This window comes from Coptis chinensis, chromosome 8 (assembly GCF_015680905.1).
Source record: "Coptis chinensis isolate HL-2020 chromosome 8, ASM1568090v1, whole genome shotgun sequence".
Lineage (NCBI taxonomy): Eukaryota > Viridiplantae > Streptophyta > Magnoliopsida > Ranunculales > Ranunculaceae > Coptis > Coptis chinensis.
The window spans coordinates 11221475-11246743 of NC_141463.1; the positions used below are offsets into that span (position 1 = coordinate 11221475).

Genomic DNA, 25269 nt, shown 5'->3' on the forward strand with positions numbered 1-25269 from the left:
AAAAGAATGTTGAACTTCAGTAAACATAAGCAATCAGTAGCAAGTAGCTCCAATAAAAAAAAATGGCTTCTTTTGCAACAAACAACATGGCAGAATATTTGACTTTTATTACAAGGTTTGAGGCTCAGACCTCAGAACACTCATCTAAAGTAGAATAGAAATTGTTGTACATGAGTATTGTTGAGGAACATAAGGAGGTGTACTAGCCAGGCATTAGCAGGAATATGGCAGGAGAACAAAAAAATCTTCTGAAAACTACCTGACACTAAAGTTACTTGGAACTACATGGAAACTAATATCCACATATTGTCTTGCTTCAGTTGTGTCATACCAAGCACAAAACTCACTAGAAGCACTCACTCATTAGGTAGAAAACTGCCTTCTAATTACTGTGAAATATTAGGCCTCTTACCTCTTCTTGGTGGTTAACTCCCTCATTAGGTAGAAAATTGCTTCATTTCTCAGTTAGTTCTTGCTTCAAGATCAAATGGCTATATGCATAGGACATTTTATTAACCCCTATATATATACATATTTAAAATATCTGATTCCGACTCAATGTACTACATACTTGAAAAAAGAAGAAGGTAAAATTAGCTTATTGTATACTGCGATGCAGAGTCACGTAAGTGGGGCGAGAAGAAAATACTAGAAATTTGAAATAGGAGAGAGGAAGAAAAACAAGGAAGAAGAGGGAAGATATTGAAACCGAAGTCCATATGTCAACAAGACTATTCCACTTTCAGAAAAGTAATCTCCCACAATGACGCCATTGTTAAACTAAAATGTGATCAAGTCATCTAGTTAAGGAACACGCTGAGATGTTTGTTGTAGTCCCAAAAAGGGAAGTGTGAAGCATTCTTTCCAATGGGAACACATATTCTTGTTAAATCATCTACTTGGGGAGGTGGGTGGGGGTTTGGGAAAGTAGGCAGTGTAGTCTGGGGCACAAGGGTCCCAGTAGTTGCTTCTGCCCCTTCCTCCATTAACTTAGAAATGGCTTCTTCAACTGAGTAAATAAACAATTGCCACTACCTGCTACTTGTGGCTTTCCACTACTTGTGACAGGTGGTGCAAGACTAGGAGAGATGGATTGAGCTAGAACAGCTGGCGAAATGAGGCTATAATCCTCTAAATCCTAATAAAAGGGCGGGGGAGGGGGGTTTACTAACATCTTCCTATTTTTTCCTTGTTCTTTGTGTTGGACAGACTAATTACCAATGCTCTAGGAACCTGCAGCTAAATTCCAAGTAGAACAAATATCTTTAAATAAGAAAAAACAAACGTAAATATAAATAAAACAAGTAGAATCCTTCTTGAGGAATGGTACTAAACTGTGAAATCATATCCACCATACCATTGAAAAAACTAGAAAACAATTAGTAGGATCCAAATTGCAAGAATAGAGAATAATTGAGATGTTATCTACAAAATTACTTTGGAAAAAATAAATAGAGTACATAAACTGATATACATAATCTAACGGGATACAATTAACACTTATGTGGTTTTCAAACCATTTACCAAACCGTTCATTATGAATACGGTCCAAATTCCTAGCACTTGCCCGCCGCCCGAGCTCATCCCTAATCACTTGTTTTGTGCTTCCTGTACAAAACATTATTGCATTTATGACATAGGCTTATAAATAAGAATGTTGACCTTTGGATCTTACAAATGGGGGGTATCACTAATATTTTTGAAAATGGGGGTAACACTAATTGCAACTAGTAATGGGGGGGGGGGGGGTAAGTCTAACTAACCCTAAATAATATTTCTTTTAACTAAGGCATAATTTTAATAAAGTAGACTTACTCAACAAATGGTACCACTTCCTCACAATTGATTAGCACATACAAACAAACTTGTTCCCACTCATCGTCTGTTAGAGTCCTAAACGTTCCCTTCCCTAAAGCACGACTGTATCCTGAAAAAATAGAAAACTGTCCATCCAATCCAACAACTCGGAACTCTCCATTCCTCCCCGTCCGGTTGAACTTAGTCTCCATCCCATCATCTAAGTATCTTGAGCAGAAAGTCAAGCATTCATCAACAAGATACCCTTCGGCAATGGATCCCTCTGGTTTACGAACATACTTCTTCAAGGTGTACAAGTACCTGAATAAATATAAAAGATGACAAAATTTAAGTTCAAATTTTAACAAAATACAAACAAAAGTAACCATTACTATTATCTTTACTTATTGACCTTTCGATTGAGTACATCCATCTATAGTACACTGGTCCAGCGAGCTTAGCTTGACCAGCTAAATGAATAGGCAAGTGCACCATAACATCAAAAAATGATGGAGGAAATATCATTTCCATTTTGCATAGTGTGACAGCAATTTGGTACTCAAGACGTTCCAACTCTACAACCCATAATACTTTTGAACACAACTGCTTGTAGAAATTAGAGAGCTCCACAAGAACTAATGTAACTTCCTTAGGTAAGATTGCACGTATTGCAACTGGAAGTAGTTGTTGCACTAGAACATGCCAATCATGGCTTTTTAGGCCAGGTATTTTGCATTATTTCACCTGAACACGGCGCGATATATTTGATGAAAAATTATCGAGAACTTTAATACCTTTCAAGAATTGACAAAGCTTCCTCTTCTCAATCAAGGACAAGGTAAAGGGTGCAGGGGGGATATAGTATTTGTTACCCTCTTTAGCTATCGGATGAAGTGACTTTTGCATACCCATTAACACCAAATCTTGTCTTACCTTCAGGTTATCCTTTGATTTCTTCTCTAAATTCAGCAATGTCCCAAGCCAACTTTCACCGTTGTTGTTTTTTTGATTCATAATGATTCTTTAGCATATTGATGTCATTTGGATGTGAATCATTTAATACCTCAAGCAACATATCGAATGAATGATTAGTCCAGCCGTTAAGACACTTTACATGAAGCAATTGTACTAGAAAAGACAATTTTGAACTCTTAGTACAGCTAGGGTACAAGGGTGTATCTGTTTCCTTCAACAACTTGTAAAACTTATATGCTTCTTCATTTGGCTCATCCGTTCGAGTGTCACTGGAACTAGACTCATTTGTATTCGAACAAGGTGGTATGTCATTGTCTATACCAACCATGTTCTGAAATCCTAATGCATCTTGCAACATTTTATGCATATCATCACCCTGATTAGACTCGGTATTCACCTCCACACTCTCCCCATGCTTTGTCCAACGGACATAACTCCGTAGTATACCACGATTCTTTATATGATGTTCCACTATATGTTTGGGCAATAACAATAGATTAAGGCATCCTACACATGGGCAGTAAATCTCACCACTAAGTTCCTTAATTCGATTATTCCAAGCAAACTCGATAAATTTCTCACAACCAAGTATATACTTACGACTGCATCTTCTTAGAGTCGGATACATCCAACTTTTATCCATTTAAAATTGAACTACAACTACATAAAAAATAATAATAATAAGACAATCACCTGCTTGCTCTTCTCACCATCACATATCATCGCTATTGATTGCATTTTTAGCCAAATTATGAAGTAAGTAAAGGATTGATTGATTTCAGAATTGGAAAGTGTGCACAAAACAGCTTACATAGTTATATGTATAATTGTCCACATATAATCTTTTGTCTAACGTAAGGCTGGGTACTCATACAATAAAACGATGTAAGTGATTAGCCAAAAAGCTTGCTACAATTACTTGATAGATTGAGCAAACTTACGATCGTCAGGATTCAAATCAATGTGTTTCATTGCACATAAACACACAGTTGATTTGTAGGTTAGAGTACCAATTAGTTCTCACAGTGAAATGAAAGACAATCAATAGATAAATAACCTACTGAAACAATCAACTATAATTGACAAAAGAACCCAAAAAACCCCTAGGGAATTTACTGACAATTATATTTATATTCTTTCTGGATCAATTTTTGTAAACCTGCAATTAGTAAATAACTAACCCATATTAATCTACCACCATAAACTGTAAAGAATCAACATTGTAGTAAATAGATTGATATAAGGAAAAGAGGCATACCAGGTTAAGTATGAATTCCACAGAGGTCTCATCTTCAATTGGAAATCCATTGTCTGTTCACCCAAACTCTATGATTATCAAAGTTTGATTTTCTCAAAGAACAAAGTTTGACGTTGAAAGATGAATCATATCTAGCTCTTTAAGCAGATCAAGTAATATATAATCACAAATGGACCACACTCAAACTAATCATATTGAAATCAATTAAGAATTTACATCCAATTTTTTTTTTTTAAACCAACCAAGCGAAGGTATTGATTCATTGAACCAATTTGTTGCATAAGCATACGATCAATGAGGCATGTCAAGGACACAGAATATCATAAGATGTTCAGCCTACTCTAAAATTTAGATTCCCTCTTATTTAAATTTTCATGGAGGGCAGATAGGTATAAACTTATTTGAGCTTGCATTCAAGAAATACTTTATGTGCAAAAGTCCCATAACATATTTAAATTTAGTAAAAAAAATACCAATAGGTTACGCACATTGCATTCAATGGAAAATAGTGTTCCATGTGGTCATCATGAAGGACTGCCATGATTGAAGGAAGACATATTAAAGAGCAATCATTAAAAAAGCAGAAGCATGTCACATCCATGAGAACATGATTAAAAAAAGCCATATAAGAGTAAAACAATAAACTAAGGACTACCATGACTGAGAAAGGTTATCTGTCGTAATATGTTGTTCAACTCCCCTTTGTAGCAATAAGTTGATAAATACCACTTCTAAAAAAACCCCATGAAAAGAAGATGAAATTAATCAAATAAACTAAAAACTGAAATAGGAAGATTAAATAGTATGTTCTATAAAAAGCATACCTTAGTGACAAAAGAAGTTTGCTCGAAATAGAGAGAGGGAGAGAGGAAATCAGACCTTCTCTTAACCAATCAAAACATTTAGAAATCTAAGATTTTTTTTTTCGTGGGTTTTGTTATTGATAAGGTGTTTGGGTTATGAGAGACGTAAGAATTTGATATTGATACATTGTAAAAACATATTTCGATTTTTGAAATTTCAATCGATTTTTCGGACTTGAGGGAGATGCTTATAATTTTGTCTAAAAGAGAGGAGAATTAAACAAATGGAGGATGTCTCCTCACCATTAATATCATTCTCACAAAAAATTATAATTTTGTCTCCCCACCATTAATATCATTCTTACAAAAAATTATAATATTTGGATATGTCTAACCATGTAAAAATTAGTGTTCATTTTTGAACTTTTCATCGACGATCCAAAAGTTTTGTAAGCATGTTCTAAGGTTAGACTTCTTTGAATGAGCTGAATTTTTGTGAGCGTGTTCTAGATAGATATAGATAGTGGATTAGATTTCTAAAATAAAAATTTGGATTTTTCGAATAAAAAATGGCACCCCTAGGTATATATAACATATTTGGTGGTTTCATGCTACCCAAGTAATCATCCATATGGTATGTTGAGTTATAATTAAGGAAAGAAACACTACACCTTTTTAATGATATTGGAGAACCCTTTTTCCTTTTCTTTTCATTTTTTTCATTAAACTGAACTTCAACTAAAATTGCTCTATGAATGAAGAATAATGATTACAAAACTCCATTGAGCCAAACTCTTTTGCCCACATACATAGTTTGTATGACTTACCATTGGCAACTTTAGAAGTGCATCTAAAAGCACGATGTCACACCCCAAATTTCCAAAAAATTTAAAATAGGGAATTATCCAAGATATAATTACCTCAATCGTTACCCTATTCAATAATCTAAAAACCCATGATGAAACGAACCCCTAATAACCTCTTGTCAAACACGACATTAAAAATCTAAGATCATACTAGATTAAAATAACAACTCTTCATTCACGAATTCAAGAATTACTAACCAACTCTATTGCATCTGTTTCAAATCAAAACTTTACACTTTAGAAAACTTAAACCAGTTAGGCTTCAAGAGCAAATCCAAATCAAGCGTCTTCATCCACTGCATTCTACCATCTATGTTCCCACGTTGCAAAAGAAAACAAACATGGGTCAGCAAATTAAATTTACTGGTATGAGTAAGACTAAAATAAAATATAAAGTACTACATTCAATTTTCTAATAAATAAATAAAATATTACCAACCATTTCAACTTGGAAGACAAAATAGTTCCATTTTCCAAAATGGTGTGTAGTTTCTTCCCAAGTAAGATTTCAATCCTAATATCTAGTAAATTAATTTAATTAAAATCTTACCTATAACCACTTATGTGTTAGGGTAGGACAACGTCTCTGCATAAAAAGTTAATAATTCTACCCTCCTGCAAAACAAAGTTAGATTTTCTAAACGAAATCATTTAAAGTATACATTTATTTCACTCTCACTGCAGCTATCATTGGTATACATAATCTGGCATAATATATGGCCAATATTAACACTCATGTCACACCACCATATCCATCATATCACGCTAACCACATTCACGTACATTCCTTCAGTAAGAAATTATATGCATCATATCATAATATACAACCAATCATATCCAACAACTAGCTCATACATAAAGCAAATATTTTACTTAAAAACCACTTATTTACTTATGAGAACGAGGAAATATATCACAACTAGAGAGTACATTTATCCCTTGTGAGTATCTACTCACATAAACCACGTATACATTTCTTGTAAGAAATCATGTACATCATAATACATAAATACTCATATGCAATAACTCACTCATACATCAAATCAATAATTTACTTTGCTTATTAATTATTTCATTGGCTTATTTATTAATTGACACTATCGAACCTTTAGTTCCTACTCCACGATTTGCACTTCACACATTTGCTAAATCACACATACCCGTGTGCCACTCTCACACCGAGTACTACTACTAGACATATGTCCCAAGCGGGGATATCACCTCCAGGAAACATATTTCCATCTTGTAAACTCGTAATTTGTGAGTGACAACCATCTCTGGGCTTTCCATATGCATAAACAAAGCCTCTTTTGAGCATCACAAAAATAACAGGTCATTCTTATACATTCAAGGAATCCAGACCTACATAACAATAACAGGTCATTCATGGCACATTCAATTAATACCTTGGGTCATTCCCGCCACATTCCAGGAATACCCATTTATGTTCATTTCTTTCGTGTGTACACAAGTTTAAATTATATACATGCTAAGACACGAATCAATAAATTACCTAACTCACGTGTACATTGGAATACACTTCGAGTAAGGGAATCGTTCCACACCTAAAGTCTAGAACACTTGTTGGTATGTACTTACTTCACTAGAATTGCTGCCTAGGGAATTTATGAGAAAGATTTGTGGTTGATTAATCAAACTACTCTACGGTGTTTGGAATTTAAATTACTAAAACTTAAAAAAAAACCGATTTTCTTAACACAAAATGAATTGAGAGAAAAAAAAGGTGGAGAGTTGGTTTGACTCATGTTAAATCATTCCCATAACTAAGAAGCCTAAATCATGTTGTCTCTAACCTATTTTGGTTTCATAGACAAACCCAAAACACGTTGAGACGTCGATCCCTAACAACACGAACCCATCTCTAAGCCCATCTTGTTAGCATAAGGAATTAAACTAATATTCATCTCTGAAATATTTTTTCAACCCACTCCTTTTCTATTCTACATCAGCCGCTCAAATTTTAGAACCTGGATTCACCAGAGACTCGCACGCGCGACTAGCCCAAGTGTCACCTAGGTCATGCACGCGAGCTCATCTCAAGGTCCAGGCTCCAATCTTGGACAATCACTGTCATTTTGTGACAGGATGCTAAATATAACCTAAGTCCTAAGCCATGATCCAGGACTCCTAAACCGGAGTTTGATCTTGACATGAGCGTCATTAACCCTCCACTAGGGAGGGTTTTAGCTCATGATCCTTAGATTCTATAAATTACAGCAAATTAAATTGATTGGAAAGAAAAGACAATAACAAAGAAAATCCTAATTATACAAGAAAGTATTTTTATTATAAAGTTATGTGAAAATTAATACAAGATTTATTACAAATTAAACTTAAAACTAGAAATTATAACTTTTCTAACTGTGGAGCAAATAAAAAACTAAACCAACTTCCGGATGCAAAAATTGTTTGTGCCTTGAAGACTCTCTCTATTTATGCAAATGAGAGTGCTCTTTTTTTCCTTTCCTTCACGTGAATACCAACTGTCCCATTTAATTCATGTTTGATTTTTTTTTGTATCATAATTAAGTCTGATTTCAAACCAAACCAAGACTTTTTGCACCAACTAATTTGTATGCCACCTATCAAGACTTTTGTGCATTTTGGCACAAAAGTCTTCCATAATTAATAAGGAAGCAAATTATGAGAGCGTGACTTGATAGAGAACCAAATATTATAGGCCCGCATAGTGGACCCACATGCTCTGTCCAGTGGCGGGTTCGCAAGTCGATTTATGCAAAATCTGGCTGGAGATAGAGCTTGTCGCACTGATCGTTCTGATGGTTCGCTTGCCGGATTTGAAGTCCAGGTTAAGAAGATATGGGCTCCAGAAGTTTAATATTTTCTGGCACGTTGATCCTGTTCTAACCTGGAACCATCATGTTTGAGTCCCTGGGTTTTAGTCAGGCTTCATTGAGCTTTGCATGGGCTAAATCGGAATGCTTCACGTAGACACACTATTCCGTGCTTAAATACTGGTTTTATTCTCATTTTTACGTTGATTGCTCAAACCTGCAAAAGCACAAAAATATGATTATTTCATGATTACTAAACACATAATTAACCAAAATGCTATGTCTCTACGGGGTTTTATATTACAATTTTGGATGCTTATCACCCATCATAACACTAACAGGTCATTCATGGCACATTCAATGAATACCTTGGGTCATTCCCACCATATTCATGGAATACCCATCATAACACTAACAGGTCATTCATGGCACATTCAATGAATATCTTGGGTTATTCTCGCCACATTCAAGGAATACCCATCATAACACTAACAGGTTATTCATGGCACATTTAATAAATACCTTGGGTTATTCCCGCCACATTCAATGAATCCAAACCTACATTCTCGTACACCCAAGGAATACAGCCAACCTGCAAGGCGAATGTCTTAGTTCCTCTTTAAGGCGGCTTTTCACATGACATCATTAGAGCATCATCAACGCGTTTTTAAATTTCGTTGTGACACATCATCATTTTTAGGAATCAAAAATTTCTAAAACGAAGGGTTGAAACAATGCGGGTTGGTTAAATTTTGTTAAAAATTTGAAGCGGGTCAAGTTGTCCCGCCCCACTCCAAAATTTTTTTTTGAAATGGGAGTAGTTGTCCGTGCACTCTATTAGCCCATTTTATTTGAAAACGCGAACAATGTTCCGGTAACATTTGCCCGCAAGAACTTCACCAACATCTCAAAATCCAAACCTTCAATCACCCAATAAAAATTCGATTTTCAACCAAATTTGTTTTTACGTTTTTGCAATGGATCAACGTCGCCGAAATTTGGGACGAAGAAGACTATTTTGGCGTGGCTCGGGGAGTTCAAATCCTCCGGAAAATGAGAGTGAACTTCGCATCGGAAAATGATTTCAATTTTCCACGAGATTGAGTATTGTTGATCATCCGACATTGGCTCCGATCCGGACATGCATGTTTCGTGTTTATATAACACCGACGGAGTAAGTATGAGTTTATGAACGTTGTTCAATTGATTTTGATTTAAAATCGTGTTTTAAAATTTAACGATATACTAACTGTTTGATTAAATGCCTCAACGATAGAAAATGAGTTCGACGAGATGGAGATCGCATAATGCCGAAGTATTAAAGACTTCCGGAGTCATCTAGTGGAAAGAGGGGAGGAAATGGAGCACGAAGAGCTCGAATTTTGGGAACACCTTTTGGTCCATTGATATCGGTAATACGAAAGCATTGAACCGATCGTCCACTGATATTTGCATTGGCGGAACGATGGTGGCACACCACGCACACTTTTCACCTTCCATGTGGTGAGATTGGTATCACACCACTTGACTTTACAATGCTAACGGGTTTAAGTGTGGGCGAGAAGAAGCCAGTTTTGTTTGATTCAAGTATCGAAGATGATTTTGAAAGGTTGAAGACTCTTCGCCGCCTTCGTTGTTTGATGTTGAAGGTAGACTTGTTTCAGAGAATATGGATGTCAGATACATTTTGAACCTGTACATCAGAGAAAAATTCATGCACCGATTGAGTATTGAATATTGTTTAGAACATGAAGTTGACGCCCTATATTTGGACCCAAACTCTGCGGAGGAGGATGAGTTTATCAGGATATTTTTGTTATATTTTTTGGGCCAAGTTGGTTTTACAACAGGAAAATCTGGGGTTCGGGCTGGTTGGTTAGCATCTTTGGTAGACCTTGATAGCTTGGAAGATTTTGATTGGGGAGGTGCTTTCATGGCACATTTATATACAGGGCTTGATTTGTTTATACAAACAAATCAAATGGGGAAGCAATGCAACGGAATTACTTGGATACTACAGGTAATTCAATAGGATTTAACTTTTAAGATATAAGTTTTTATTTTGTTAGTTAAATATTATATAATTTAAATTAATTAGATACACTTTCATTTGATTATTTCAGTATTGGTGGTATGAGTATTTGGCTTGCTTAAACCCTATACTGAAAGAGGATTGGGTTAAGGACTTATGGCCTCGCCCTCAGGGATGGGCTGTTTTTGGTAATGCTAGATTAAAAGATGAGGTCCATAATGATCTTCAAGCTGCTAGGATCCAAATAGAGACGAAAAGTATGAAATCTATTGTTTGGAGTCCGTGGCAAGGTTCTCAATTTGAGAATATGCATATCTGTCAGCATAGTACTCTAATGTCGTTAAAAAGATTCATATTGCAAGCCCCTGATATACGTGCTTGGTTCCTTGGAGATAGGGTGACTATGCAAACCATTGGATATACATATATTCCTGCTCCCCCACCCACGATATATCGTGCCATGGATGTTTGAGAGAATTTGATTGAGCGGTATCGCGTTGAGAGTCGCGTGGGCGTGTTTTACAGATTATGTTGATGTGAACTCCAGTCTTGATTATGAGACTTATTGGCGGAAAGTTTCTAGGGGAAGCCTATCTGCGGGTCCATGTATAGAGGTGCAAACATGGATGTCGCCAACTAGTCGAGTTTTAGGGCGAGGCGTCCAATTCCTTAACACGCAAGTTCCACAAGAACATCCGGAGTATATCATGGTTATACACCCCACCTAGTGATCCATATGACCCATGGTCATACAGCGTTGTTAGTTCTCGGGGAATGGAGACCACATTTCACTTGGAGCGTCCGGTGCTTGTACGATCTACAACAGTTTAATGAGGTATATTTATATTTCATTATGTTAATTTAAACACACTATGTATATTTAACTTATATACAATATTGACACAATCAGGAAACGGATGAAAGGCAAATCAACCCGGGGGCTTCGAGCTAGTTTAATTGAGCACACTCAACAAGTATTATGGCTATTTAGGCGAAGAGCGAAAGCAAAAAGAGCAAAAGCTTATTTGGCGTGGGATGGTGAGATGACAAGCGAATTGGAAGCCTTGGTAATTTTATTATATGTTTTACATTTTCATTTTTTTTAATATATATTCAATTTTATATTTTAATTGCATTGTGTTGATGTTTCAGAGAATTGCTACTGATATCATGCAACAAAACAGTGCTCCTAATAAGAGAGGGCGAAAACGGAGAGGGAGTGGCCAGAGCAGTCAGGGCAGTGCTCCATAGTGTTATATTGCACTATTTTGTAATAATTTAGTTATGTCATTGTTTTTGTTGTTGGTTGTTGGTTGTTGTTATTTTTAGGGTTTTGAACAGGTTTTGAGAATCTTAACGAGGTTTAGGTATATGAATTATGTTGATTAAACAAAGGAGGCTATGTCCAATTTTTTTATGCATTAAATTAATTATTACATTACGTTAATTTAAATTCAAGACATTACGTTAATTATTACTTAGAATCTATACATGCTTTTTATTATGTAGACAAAGAAATTCTCATGTGAACAATCAAGCCCATGTGAACGTGACTAATAAGCCCATGGGCCTCAATTTATTATTCTTCCAATCAATTTATATCCGTTGGCATTATTCCCAAGGGGGGATCAATTTATATCCGTTGGCATTTATTCCCAACGGATATATTTCTATCCGTTGGGCCTTTGCATATATATTCAAAGTCATTTTCATTCTCTAATCTTTCTCAACTTCAACTACCAATATGGGCGGATCAAATATTGTCCACATTTCTACACTTGAGATTTGTCAGTGGTGTAAGGAAGTTGGTCATTACGCTACTTCATGTCCATACATTAACATCAAATGCCCAAACCCGAATGCTGCGGCATGATGATAGTGGTCATAACTATCAATGATGATGGAACATTGGAAGACAAACTTCTAAAGTGTGATGTTGATGATTGTCCCTCAAATATCAACATCTATCATTCAAAAAGGTTGACATACTGTATGTCATTTTGCAAGAAAGCAGTAGATTTCTGCCCTAGGTGTGGCTTGTGCGATCAATGCAATCCTTCAATGTAATATTTGTATTTTGTTTAATTCCCTAGTGTATTGTCTTTAATTGTTTTGCATGTGTTTTTAAGTCCGTAGAATTTTATAAGATGTTTTGTGTTTTTATTTCAAATTAAGTTGTAATGTTTTTCATTTCTAGTTGAGTTGATTTGTTTTTAATTTCAACTTATAAACAAACACATTTTTTCAAGAAAATATACTTTCATTAAAACAAAATACAATTTTATTTAAAGAAAAACATACACGTAAACAATAAAAATAGATTACAACATAAAATTTAAATAAATTAGTACGCTAAAACATAATCTAATACCACCCAAATACATGTTCAGGCCCAACGGTACAAAAGCGACACGGTACAATTTTTGCAAATCTTCTCAAATCGTTCAGGCCCAACCCAACGGTACAAAAGCCCAACAGTATAATTTTTGTAAATCTTCTAAAATCGTTCAGGCCCAACAGTGAAAAAGCCCAATGTTAATAAAGCCCAAAGGTACAAAATCGAACTGTTTGAATTTTTTAATAAAAAAAAACAAAAAAAATTTGGACGGCTAAAGTAGTCCCGTCCCACTCTTGGGACGGGTCAAGTTTTCCCGTGCACACCATTTCTATTTTCTTAACCAATTTGACTCCAGTTTTGACAATTCTTATAATAGAAACGATAATTTGACAACGCGTTGGTGATTAAAATTGCTATAAACATTGTCAACTGTCACATTGAAAATAAAAAATAGCAACGCGTTGATGATGCTCTTAGTCATAAACATTTTATTTCTTTTCTTTTCATCAAAGAGACATGGAGAGATCTAAAGATGTGGGCGACACATTAAATTTTCACAACACTTTTTACAACACTTCTTAACACCCAAAAGTTATCATTTATTATAATATTTTCATTATAAAATAAACATCGTCTCAAGAAATATAATCATTACTAAAGATTTCAAATACAATAACTAGATCAACTCACCTCATTATAAATTATATAAATCATAGATATCAAAAGTTTCAATCATGAATAACGCATTAGTTAAACTAAAAGACACGCAATGCATTCCATGTAATACAAAATAATATTAATTCTACTATTATGTCTACAAGATCACAAGAAGAAACTAAAATCTTTAGCTACCAATATACGCTCTATATATACAATATTCATCAAACAATTATGCATGCAACCCTTATTCCAATACATGTAATAGAACTCTTTAGACAAATAAAATAATTACTCATCCAATCAATACACATTTATTTGAAATATTAATACGATACCAATTGAATGATCATTACATTTTTCTTGTACAAGTAAAACCTACGCTAATAAGTTACATATATTGTTCTATGCATGAGAAATTGGTTAGGATAGTTTGACATTTGTCCATTCTAAAAATTCTAGAGAATTCATATAATCAAAGTTTTGAATCAATTATACCATTCTGAAAATTAGACAGAAAATCCATTTCAATACAAAAATTCCTAAACACTAATTTGATTAGTATATACCCTAAACTATGTGATGGAATAGACCCAACAACTTAAACTCTACTATTCAATTTTCTGACATACTTTCTTGTAAATTTCACATCAAATAGAATATAAACTGGAATCAGTCAAGGCTAATTGGAAATGAAAGATGATTTAGAGAAATAAAATTATTTAGTTCTGTCGGAAAACTAGTTACATCATCTAATTAGTCGAATTCAAGTCACAAGTCTGTACTTGTGCAGAATTCTGCAAGCATATCATCGTTCCAAATGACAATTAAAATTTCAAAACAAATAGCAAACGTTCATAATTAAATATGGGACTTTTATGAAGCAGACAAGATAAAAATCACATAAAAACGATTTATATATTTTTTTGATAAAAATATGTCTACTCATTTTGGATTGAATGCTAGTAAATGAATATCAATGCTTCATTTTCTCCAATCCTTTTTCTTATTCCTCTTTTCTTTCTTTCAATGAAAAATATTCTTATTTTTAATGGAGGCTATAGCTTTGTTTTTTAATGAAAAGATTTTTACAGAGGAAATTTGCAGGTTTGTTTACTTCAAAATTTTAAGTCTGTTTTGGTTAACCTATGGGCCTCAAATGGGTCTAAAAACACCCAAATTAAGTCCATACCTATATGAATGGGTATATTTTAACAATGTTTTTACTCCCAAAATGATTCTCAAATACCCACAAAATTTCTAACAATAAATTCCAATAATATATATCATAAAATCAACAACAATAAGAATATCAATGTTCCACTATAGAAAAAACAAAATTTGTAACATGCTAGACTTCAAAATAATTAGTTTCAATTTGAATAATATTATTTACGTTATTTAAAAATTGGGGTTGCTATACACGAGCATCAAAATGAAAAAAACACCAATAAGGCACTCCTAGTAGAGAGTAAGGGGGTGTTTGTTTTTCATTACTTGTAAGTGTTTACTATTTATTCTCGTTGTAAGTGGTTGACCATGTATTTTTAGGTGTTTGTTTTTTAGCTACTTATAAGTGGTAGACCATTTATTTGGTATATGTTTGTTACTTATGAGTGCTAAAAGTCTAAGTGGGAAAACTTGACTTACAAAAACTTGTAAGTGACAAACACTATATAAATATAGGTACTTATAAGTAGCAAAAAACAAACACCCCCTAAGTTATTTGTAGTATTCCAGAGGTACAAATTAACTAACTCTAGTTGGTATCTTGAGCTTCCCGATTACCATGAAATCTTTGTCGTGGTATTGGTTGGAGCATTATATTGGCCATGATTATTCTCAAAAGAAATAAGGTGTAGGCAAACTTTACAGATAAACAACCATTAGAAACTCGATCCCACATCAATTTTATTAGAAAGATGATGGTCTATAGCTAGCTCTTGCTCTCTCTCGATAGAGTTAATAACTAGGCTAGGAACTAGAGAAGAGAGTCTAACACAATCCCAAGAGCAATCATGATTGATAAATTCATCCACCTTAAGCTCAAGATCACTGGGTGAAAGGACCCATGGTTTATCCAACACTTTCACCCAGTGATCAGTCCAGAAATTAACTAAAGCACCATCTCAATATTCCATATTGCACCCATCTCCACATATATTTTTTAATCTTTTTGAGTCCATGCATGGCAGATGGGACAAGCCCAGAAGAGATATAAGGCATCTCATCAAAGTTAAACAATCTAAGGTCCTTATCATATTTAGTTTCTTACACATCATAGCAAAGTTTAATGGGGGGTTGCTAAAAGGGTGCCACATAAGCTTTTTGGCAGTTTTAGCCAGCCAAGTCAAATTTGTCATGTGAAAACTAAAAAATAGTTCTAATCGAGATTTTAAATTTGAAGTGCCAAATTGATATGGACGGCAGAAAGTGTGATGTCCGTCCAATAGTTTCTATACTTAAGTTGAAAGTTAAAGCACAAACAATACAATTTCTGGTGTCCGTCGAAATTTAACACACAGACAATAGAATTTCTGCCACCCATCTCTCGGAACATAGTTTTGGCAGTTGTTAGACAAGGTCACAAATTTGGCTGAGTTTATCACACTAGCCAAATTTAATACATACTACCCTTTAGTATGGAATGGTGATTTAGTGTTTGGGGTGCTATATATGGCCCTTTAGCGCACAACTCATATACAGGATACGGATTGAGAAAAGTCTTTGTTTGAGGGACTTGTTGTTGGTTAGTTACCGAAGAAAGAAACCCAAAAAAGAAACTACGTACTCCCAAAAGTATTAATGGGTGTTTGGACTTTGGATCTCATTTTTCAAAAAATCAATTTCTCTCAAAAGTATTTTTTTTTTTGAAAAAATATTTATTCTAAAAATAAATTTTGAATAAATATGTTTGGTTGAGATTTTTTTTCTTAAATTTTTTATCAAACTAGTTCTCGAAATATCTTGACATATCTCGGCATTTTTCACTAATGGCACCCGGACAATCTATTTTCCTTTTGGGCACGATGAGAAATTGAGAAGAAAAAATTATTTTTAACTTGAAAAACAAGTTTTTGCTATTTATCATAAAACATGTTTTTTGTACCAATAAATATTTTTTGGGTGAAAAACTACTTTCTACAAAAATTGAGACCAAACGTGTTTATTTTTTCAAAAAACATTTTTTCACTAACAAATATTTATTGGCAAACAAATAAATAGGATCCAATTAAACACCTCTCTCTCTCTCTCTCTCTCTCTCTCTCTCTCTCTCTCTCTCTCTCTCTCTCTCTCTCTCTCTATATATATATATATATATATATATAGCAAAGTTTAATGGGGGGTTGCTAAAAGGGTGCCACATAAGCTTTTTGGCAGTTTTAGCTAGCCAAGTCAAATTTGTCATGTGAAAACTAAAAAATAGTTCTAATCGAGATTTTAAATTTGAAGTGCCAAATTGATATGGACGGCAGAAAGTGTGATGTCCGTCCAATAGTTTCTATACTTAAGTTGAAAGTTAAAGCACAAACAATACAATTTCTGGTGTCATTGAAATTTTAACACACAATAGATAGAATTTAGAATTTACGCCACCCGTCTCTCGGAACATAGTTTTGGCAGTTGTTAGACAAGGTCACAAATTTGGCTGAGTTTATCACACTAGCCAAATTTAATACATACTACCCTTTAGTATGGAATGGTGATTTAGTGTTTGGGGTGCTATATATGGCCCTTTAGCGCACAACTCATATACAGGATACGGATTGAGAAAAGTCTTTGTTTGAGGGACTTGTTGTTGGTTAGTTACCGAAGAAAGAAACCCAAAAAAGAAACTACGTACTCCCAAAAGTATTAATGGGTGTTTGGACTTTGGATCTCATTTTTTCAAAAAATCAATTTCTCTCAAAAAGTATTTTTTTGAAAAAATATTTATTCTAAAAATAAATTTTGAATAAATATGTTTGGTTGAGATTTTTTTTCTTAAAATTTTTTATCAAACTAGTTCTCGAAATATCTTGACATATCTCGGCATTTTTCACTAATGGCACCCGGACAATCTATTTTCCTTTGGGCGCACGATGAGAAATTGAGAAGAAAAAATTATTTTTTAACTTGAAAAACAAGTTTTTGCTATTTATCATAAAACATGTTTTTTGTACCAATAAATATTTTTTGGGTGAAAAACTACTTTCTACAAAAATTGAGACCAAACGTGTTTATTTTTTCAAAAAACATTTTTTCACTAACAAATATTTATTGGCAAACAAATAAATAGGATCCAATTAAACACCTCTCTCTCTCTCTCTCTCTCTCTCTCTCTCTCTCTCTCTCTCTCTCTCTCTCTCTCTCTCTCTCTCTCTCTCTCTCTCTCTCTCTCTCTATATATATATATATATATATATATATATATATAGAGAGAGAGAAACCGAAATTAACGGTCTTCCTCTCCTAGCTCCCAGCCTATTTCTTTCCGTCTGGTTCCTCGCACGGGCTTCAACACTCTTTAGCACCATAATGCTTCAACACCAACATATAAGTGTGTAACTACGAAAAGTTTATTCTCTTTCGTTGTAATTGAGATATTTTCATTACACAGTCTACAAGTTCTGATCTTTGCACTGTAATAAACAAAAAAACTTTCATTGTATAAAAGTTTCAACAAATTTTACATTGTTTTATTAATTATAATTTTTTTTTTTTTATCTTTTCAATTGCACTGTACTTTGAAGCTCTTTAAGCTTTCTGCAGCAATACCAAAATGTGGTAGTTGTTTTCGGAAGCCCTCCTACACCTGGAGGGCTAACCTTTATAACCATTTTTATCAAAATCCAAAAAGTTGATAAAAATAATGAATCTTATGTGTTGTCATAATTAAAGCTTGATTTACAATGTTATCAGCATCGGTTATGGTGATTTGCATATAACAAGATGATCTGTCACTCTCTGTCTCCATGTTAGCTAGTATGTGTTGTAGACTTGTAGGCAAGGGTCTCTTTTAGAATCTCAGGGAATGTTGAAATGCAAATACTACTTGATAGTGGTTTTAAAGAGGTACAACCATAGTACAAAATTTCGTGTCAGGCTAATATATCGGATTGTCCAAATTCTGATTTTTTCGGTAGATATAATAGATCATGTATTGGCAAGATGAGATTTTGTAAAATGGTATTTTTTATATATATTATATATATCGATATTCCAAACAAATATCAGTGCCAAAGGGAGTTCACAAAACGTAGTTGACTAAGTTGAGGTCCTTCAGTTTCTTTCCAAATTGAAAACATGCTTTCACCTCTTGGTTTCCACGTGTATTGTCCAAACCTAGTTGTCTAGTCACTCTAGTACACCACCATAAGATTCTACCACCTCACTAGCAAAACATAAGGCTGAAAAGTTAAAACCTTCTAAGTTCACCAAGCAACTATGTGTCATCATGTCCTATTATAAGGACATGCCAATAATTACTTTAGTTATATAAGGGTAGGATAGTATTTTTAATAGATTGAGATGTTGTAGTAGTTGGACAAGTGTAAGGCTAGTAAGTAAGGAAATCTCATGTATTAAGGGAAGAGGAATGTATGAAAAGGGGGAAAATAAAAAATAGAATAGAAGCTTCTCTAGTTTTCAAGGAAAACAGAGATAATTTTAAGTGTTTTGTTTCTGTTTACTGTTCAAAATAGAACAATTGGTATTCAGAGCCTACGTTTCTAGTAAGCATGGCGGTGGCTGAAGTAGGAAAAATGGCTAGAGAGACCAAACAACAAGTGAATGATATGCAAGGGTTGATGAACCAGTTGAATGACAGGTTAATAAAGGAAATACAAGCAAGAGAGGTCTCAGAGAATAAGTGGGATGCAAGATTTGAACTTTCAGAAAAGAAAATGGACAACAAATTTGAACAACTCTTTAAGGTATTTAATGACAAAGGGAATAATACGCCAACAGTAGGTGGGTTTGCCTTCAAGCTCACAAATTCCATTGGAAACATTCACAGAAGTGGAACACTCCACAATCCACTCCCGTCAATGATTTCCAATCGACATTAATGACCATGGTAAGCTTCTTAAGAACCCAAGGTTAGATTTTCCTCATTTTGATGGGACTAACCCTAGGGTCTAGGCAAGAAAATGTAAGTTTTTTCAACTCCACCCAATGGATGATGTTAAGAAAATTAGTGTAGCTTCATTGTATTTCGAAGGCTGAGTAGATTCTTGGTTTCTCACTTATCAAGAAGGGAAGGAGTTATTAGATTTGAATCAGTTAGTCGAAGTAATATGTGATAGATTCGAATTAGTGGGCCAAGAGAACTATGTAGGGAGTTTTAACAAACTGGTTCAAGTAGGTAGTGTCGATGAGTACTTTGAACAGTTTGAAGAACTTCAAGCCCTCATGGTAAATAAGAACAAGCAACTCACCGAGGAATATTTTGTTATTAGTTTTCTTAGTGGGTTGAAAGGTGAATTGAAAGCTTCCGTTCGATCAAATGTTTAAACCTACCAATTTGAGTAATGCATTGTACCTCGCAAAGATGCAGGAAGTGGCATTGGATGCCCAAGTTGTGAAAGCAACAAAACCTATACAAAAAAACTACACCAACACCACATCATATTTTTCCACTCCATCCTACCAGACTAAACAACCCACAACCTCCAATCCCATTCCAAAATTCACAAACACCATCAAAACCTCGAATACCACCCTAAGTAACTCTAATAGTGCAAACACCACCTTACCACCCATTAAATGACTCACGCCAGCACAAATGAGAATCAGAAGAGAAAAGAGACTTTGACTGTAAGGAAACTTACAAACCTGGACACAAGTGTACAACTCAACACTTGTATATGTTGGTTGGGACAGAAGAGGAACATGAACCTATGGAAGAAGACTGGGAGGAAGAACAGATATTACAGCAAGTAGAAACTGATATGGAGATTTCACTCCATGCATTAACAGGGAATGTGGGGCAGAATACCATACGAATCCAAGGTTTGATAAAAAAAGATACCCATTACTATGTTAATAGACACCGATGACAACACACACAATTTCCTGGACTCAAAAGTGGCTAGACAGGCTGGATGCAAGATTGAACCAACAACTCACATGTTAGTTATAGTTGTTTAGTGTGTGACTTGTTATAATTGATCCTATTGATAGTACAGAGAATAGGTCTGTCATCTTGAGAGAGATGGGTTCTGCCTCGTCGGATATTTATTTTTGTATCTGGAGCACGGAATATATGGAATAGACAAGAAACAAGAAATGCTTGAACTATGATTCATACCTACTATTCAGACCTCGTGACTGGGCTCAAAAATTTTTTTTTCAAAGATTTATAATTATAAAATTATAAATCGAAGGGGTTTCTTCCTTCAAAATTTGTTTATTTTGACCAACGGACAAAAGTTTCTCCGAATTTTTAGTTATTTCATCTATTAATTGAATAAGTGATAATAAAAAGGTAAGAAGACTATTAGTAAAGTTATATGCAATAAATTGAAATGGGAGATGCAAGGACATTTTTTCGAAGATGACATTAGAATGCTACCATTGGGAGAGTGTGACATGGTCTTAGGTGGTGACTGGCTGAAGTAGTGTGGAGATGTGATACTTAACCTTCAGAAGCTCCAACTAACTGTTAAGAGGGGAAGCCAGAAGATAGTACTACGAGGAGGCCCAAAGGTTGCTTCTCTAAAGATGATTACAGCAAAGGCCTTATCAAAATTTCTGAAAAAGAACACTCATGCTCTTGTGGTTCAAATATTATCACAGCTACTGCCATCAAGCCTGAAATTCCAGCTAAGGTAGTTCCTTTACTCCAAGCATTTGCTGATGTATTTCAAGAACCTCCAGGTATTCCTCCTTCCAGAACATTAGACCACCATATCCCACTCAAAAATGATGGTGAACCCACCAACCAAAGACCGCCCAAGCATCCATACATTCAAAAGGTGGTTCTAGAATCATTAATGAAAGAAATGCTACAATTTGGATTGATTCAACCCAGTCATAGCCCATTTGCTTCACTTGTGTTATTAGTTAAGAAAAAGGATGGGACATGGCGTTTCTGTGTGGATTATAGGAAGCTCAATGATATGACATTGAATGATAAGTTTCCCATGCTAGTTATAGATGAGTTACATGTGGCTTGCATTTTTTCCAAAATAGACCTTCGATTAGGTTATCACCAGATTTTGATACATCCAGAAAACATCTACAAGACAGCATTCAGAATTTAAGGTGATGCCCTTTGGACTAACTAATGCTCCAGCTACATTCCAAGCTCTAATGAATGAAATTTTCAATCCTTTTCTAAGGAAGCATGTATTAGTGTTCTTTGATGACATACTAGTATATAATACCAGTTTGGATGAGCATTTACTCCATTTGAGACAAGTTTTAGACACATTGAGGCAACATACACTCTATGCAAAGGCTTCTAAATGCACTTTTGCACAATCTCAATTAGAGTATTTAGGTCACTTAATCACACCTGAAAGAGTAGCAGCTGATCCAGCCAAGATCGATGCCATGATCAATTGGCCAAAACCTAAAACAATCAAAGGGTTGAAAGGCTTCCTAGGTTTAATAGACTACTACAAAAGGTATATCCAAGGATATGGCAACATCAGTTGACCTCTCACTAATATGCTAAAGAATTGAAGAATAGTTTTAAATGGTCCTCCGCAGCTGAAAAGGCATTTGATGAACTGAAAAGAGCAATGACTTCAACACCTGTTCTAGCACTCCCTGATTTCCAGCAACCCTTCATAGTGGAGACTGATGCATGTGCACGAGGAATTGGGGCTGTTTTAATGCAAGGAGGTCGTCCTATTGCTTTCTTCAATAAGGCATTAGGTCTTAAAGCACTAGGTTTTTCTACCTATGGAAAATAACTCCTTGCAATTGGCATGGCAGTAACAAGATCGAGATCCTATCTACAAGGGCACCACTTTATAGTACACACAGACCAGCAGAGTATCAAATTCTTTATGGAGCAAAGAATTACAACTCTCTCACAACAGAGGTGGCTTACCAAACTATTGGGCTTTGATTATAAAATAAGGTACAAAAAGGGAAGGAAAACACCGCAGCTGATGCACTTTCAAAAGTAGTGAAAGAACAAGGATAATGTCATCTTATGACTATGGTACAACCACAATGGATGACAAAAGTGTCCCTCAGTTATGCTCAAGATGAGACCCTCCAACAACTCATCTCTCAAATCATGATAGCACCAACAAGTTTCCCACTTTACTCTTATGATGCAGGCGTACTCTGATACAAGGGTAAACTTTATATTGGTAATTGTTTCGACCCCCACATACGTGGCAAACGTTCAATGGTGGGAGTCTCCACTTTATTCGTTTAATTGACAGGGCTAAATTCCAATTCGCAATATCATGGATCAATGTACAGGCCCATTAACTCATGTGTCTAAGGCTGAACCTTAGCCACATGGCTTGCCACTAATATACATTGATTTATGTCCAGATTCATTTCTTATCAAAAAGATAATTATCAGTTGACAGTTATATTCTATCACAATTACTCAAGCAACAAGATTACTTGAGCTACAAGGACTCTATACTCTACCTATATAAATACCACATTATTTTTCATAAGGAACTACGTGGAAACTTGATCCCTAGAGAATAGATCTTGGGTACGTAGGCAGCCATTATTTGGTTCAGTTTCATCTCCCCCAACATCAAATTCCTCTGTTTCTTAGTGTGTTCTTTACCATTGCTTTCGTTGTGTTGAAGCAGTTTACTGCCGAAACAGTAATAACACTGCCTTACGGTCCAAGTTGTTAGCAACAATCCATTCTTTTACTATAGGTGGTCATTCTCATATTCAAGGAACTTATCTCAGAGCCAAGACCTACTTCTATTGGCCAGGTATGAAGAAAGATGTACTTCAATTTGTAACTACTTGTGATGTCTGTCAGAGGTGCGAGGGAGAACATAACTTTCCTGCAGGACTGCTTCAGCCATTGCCAATTCCAGAGCATGTTTGGCAACACATTCGTATGGACTTCATTGAAGGTTTACCAAAATCTACAGGGAAAGATGTTATTTTAGTTGTAGTGGACAGATTCACCAAATATAGCTTTTTCTTGGCTCTCAATCATCCTTATATTGCTTCTTTAGTGGCTATAGTCTTCATGGATCATATTTACAAACTACATGGCCTTCCCCAAACCATTATTTCTGACAGAGACAAAGTCTTCATCAGCTCTTTTTGGCAAAATTTGTTCAAGGCATTGGGAACTGAACTACATCTCAGCACAGCTTACCACCCTCAAATTTATGGACAAACTGAACGCATGAATGCCTGCTAGGAAGCATATTTGATATGCATGACCGGACACACACCACAACATTGGGTAAGGTGGCTCTCTCTAGCTGAATGGTGGTTCAACACTAACTTTCACACCAGCCTCAAGATGTCACCCTTCACAGCTTTATATGGATACACTCCACCTCACCTAGCCATCCCCAGCACAATCACCACTTATGTGGCAGCTGTAGAAGACTGCCTCAAATAGAGGCAAACCATGGTGGACATGATTAAAGATGGTTTAACTAAAGCTCAGGAACATATGAAGCATTTTGCAGACAAAAAAAGAACTGAGGGATCATTTTTGGTTGGTGATTGGGTCTATTTGAAGCTCCAACCCTATAGGCGAACTTCCATCTTGATTCCTAGGAATTTGAAGCTTTCAGCCAAGTTTTATGGTCCTTTTCAGGTGTCAGCAAGAGTTGGCGAAGTTGCTTACAAACTCCACTTACCACCAGACTCAAGAATCCATCCAGTTTTCCATGTATCTCAACTCGAGAAGAAGCTAGGTTCCATTGTAGTGCCATCTCCTCAGCTCTCTCTCGTCGACCAGACAAGACAATTCAAAATGGAGCCCATAGCCATCCTATCTCGCAAACTCATCCCAAAGAACAACCAAAGTGTAGCTCAAGTTCTCATCCAATGGTCCCATACCTCTCCAGATGATGCTACCTGGGAATATTGGTCGAACATCACCACACACTATCCTCACTTTAATCCTTGAGGACAAGGATTCTTAAAGGAGACGGCATTGTCATGTCCTATTATAAGGACATGCCAGTAATTACTTTAGTTATATAAGGGTAAGATAGTATTTTTTAATAGATTGAGATGTCATAGTAGTTGGACAAGTGTAAGGCTAGTAAGTAAGGAAATCTCTTGTACATGTATTAAGGGAAGAGGAATGTATGAAAAAGGGGAAAAAGAAAAAAAGAGAATAGAAGCGGCTCTAGTTTTCAAGGAAAACAGAGATAATTTTAAGTGTTTTGTTTCTGTTTACTGTTCAGAATAGAACACTATGGAAGCAAACAAAGTGAGGATCGGAGTCTTCTTCTTTTATGTTTGGATCCTTGGCTATTTTCAGTGTAATTTGATGTATGCTTATCTTCTATTCTTCTTTCTTGTCTTTCTTTTCTTTTTGGTTCTTCGCCAATGGTGATAATGACATGGTTTCCATTAATTTAAAGGTTTCCAGATACAAATTTCCCGTAACAAAACTATGTCTCTTATCCGGAATTTCATATATATTCGGCTTTTGACAAAATTTTGAATTTACCAGTTAAAAATCGCAATTTTAAACTGGTAAAATGAGTTTCTCTTACCATGACATATATCATAATATATTGGTGCTGGTTAGCTTGAAAAACGATATATCGT

The 25269-nt window shown here is 35.1% G+C and overlaps 2 protein-coding genes and 1 long non-coding RNA gene across 6 annotated transcripts; 1 reads left to right on the forward strand and 2 right to left on the reverse strand.

Annotated features, from left to right (window-relative positions):
• Positions 1-1116: 1116 nt before the first annotated feature.
• Positions 1117-4978, reverse strand: LOC147479933 (uncharacterized). Of its 4 annotated transcripts, none has more exons than XM_086577835.1 (6): positions 4855-4978; positions 4686-4761; positions 4519-4564; positions 4031-4083; positions 1816-2118; positions 1117-1608 (listed from the first exon to the last, which is right to left on the reverse strand). In XM_086577835.1, exons 4-6 carry the CDS (start codon positions 4078-4080, stop codon positions 1587-1589), a joined length of 375 nt encoding a protein of 124 aa, XP_086433961.1. In that variant the 5' UTR covers positions 4081-4083; positions 4519-4564; positions 4686-4761; positions 4855-4978; the 3' UTR covers positions 1117-1586. The 4 variants fall into 4 exon arrangements, with proteins under 4 accessions (XP_086433961.1, XP_086433962.1, XP_086433960.1 ...); XM_086577836.1 differs by having other exon boundaries at positions 4504-4564; XM_086577834.1 differs by lacking the exon at positions 4519-4564.
• An 876-nt stretch (positions 4979-5854) lies between these two features.
• LOC147479934 (uncharacterized) lies at positions 5855-8230 on the reverse strand. Its single transcript, XR_015205176.1, has 2 exons — positions 6250-8230; positions 5855-6009 (listed from the first exon to the last, which is right to left on the reverse strand). It is a non-coding gene; the product is annotated as an uncharacterized LOC147479934 (long non-coding RNA).
• A 15879-nt stretch (positions 8231-24109) lies between these two features.
• On the forward strand, positions 24110-24616 carry LOC147479935 (uncharacterized). The gene has a single exon (XM_086578525.1). It carries the CDS (start codon positions 24110-24112, stop codon positions 24614-24616), a length of 507 nt encoding a protein of 168 aa, XP_086434651.1.
• The last annotated feature ends 653 nt before the right edge of the window (positions 24617-25269 follow it).

Excerpts from the sequence above, each read along its gene's own strand:
- LOC147479935 (XM_086578525.1), top strand. The coding sequence starts at position 24,110 with ATGGTGGACATGATTAAAGATGGTTTAACTAAAGCTCAGGAACATATG.
- LOC147479933 (XM_086577834.1), bottom strand. Across the intron at positions 2,119-4,030 it reads TGGAATTCATACTTAACCTG|GTACTTGTACACCTTGAAGA; the intron begins GTATGCCTCTTT and ends ATATTTATTCAG. Across the intron at positions 1,609-1,815 it reads GAAGTGGTACCATTTGTTGA|GAAGCACAAAACAAGTGATT; the intron begins GTAAGTCTACTT and ends TGTTTTGTACAG.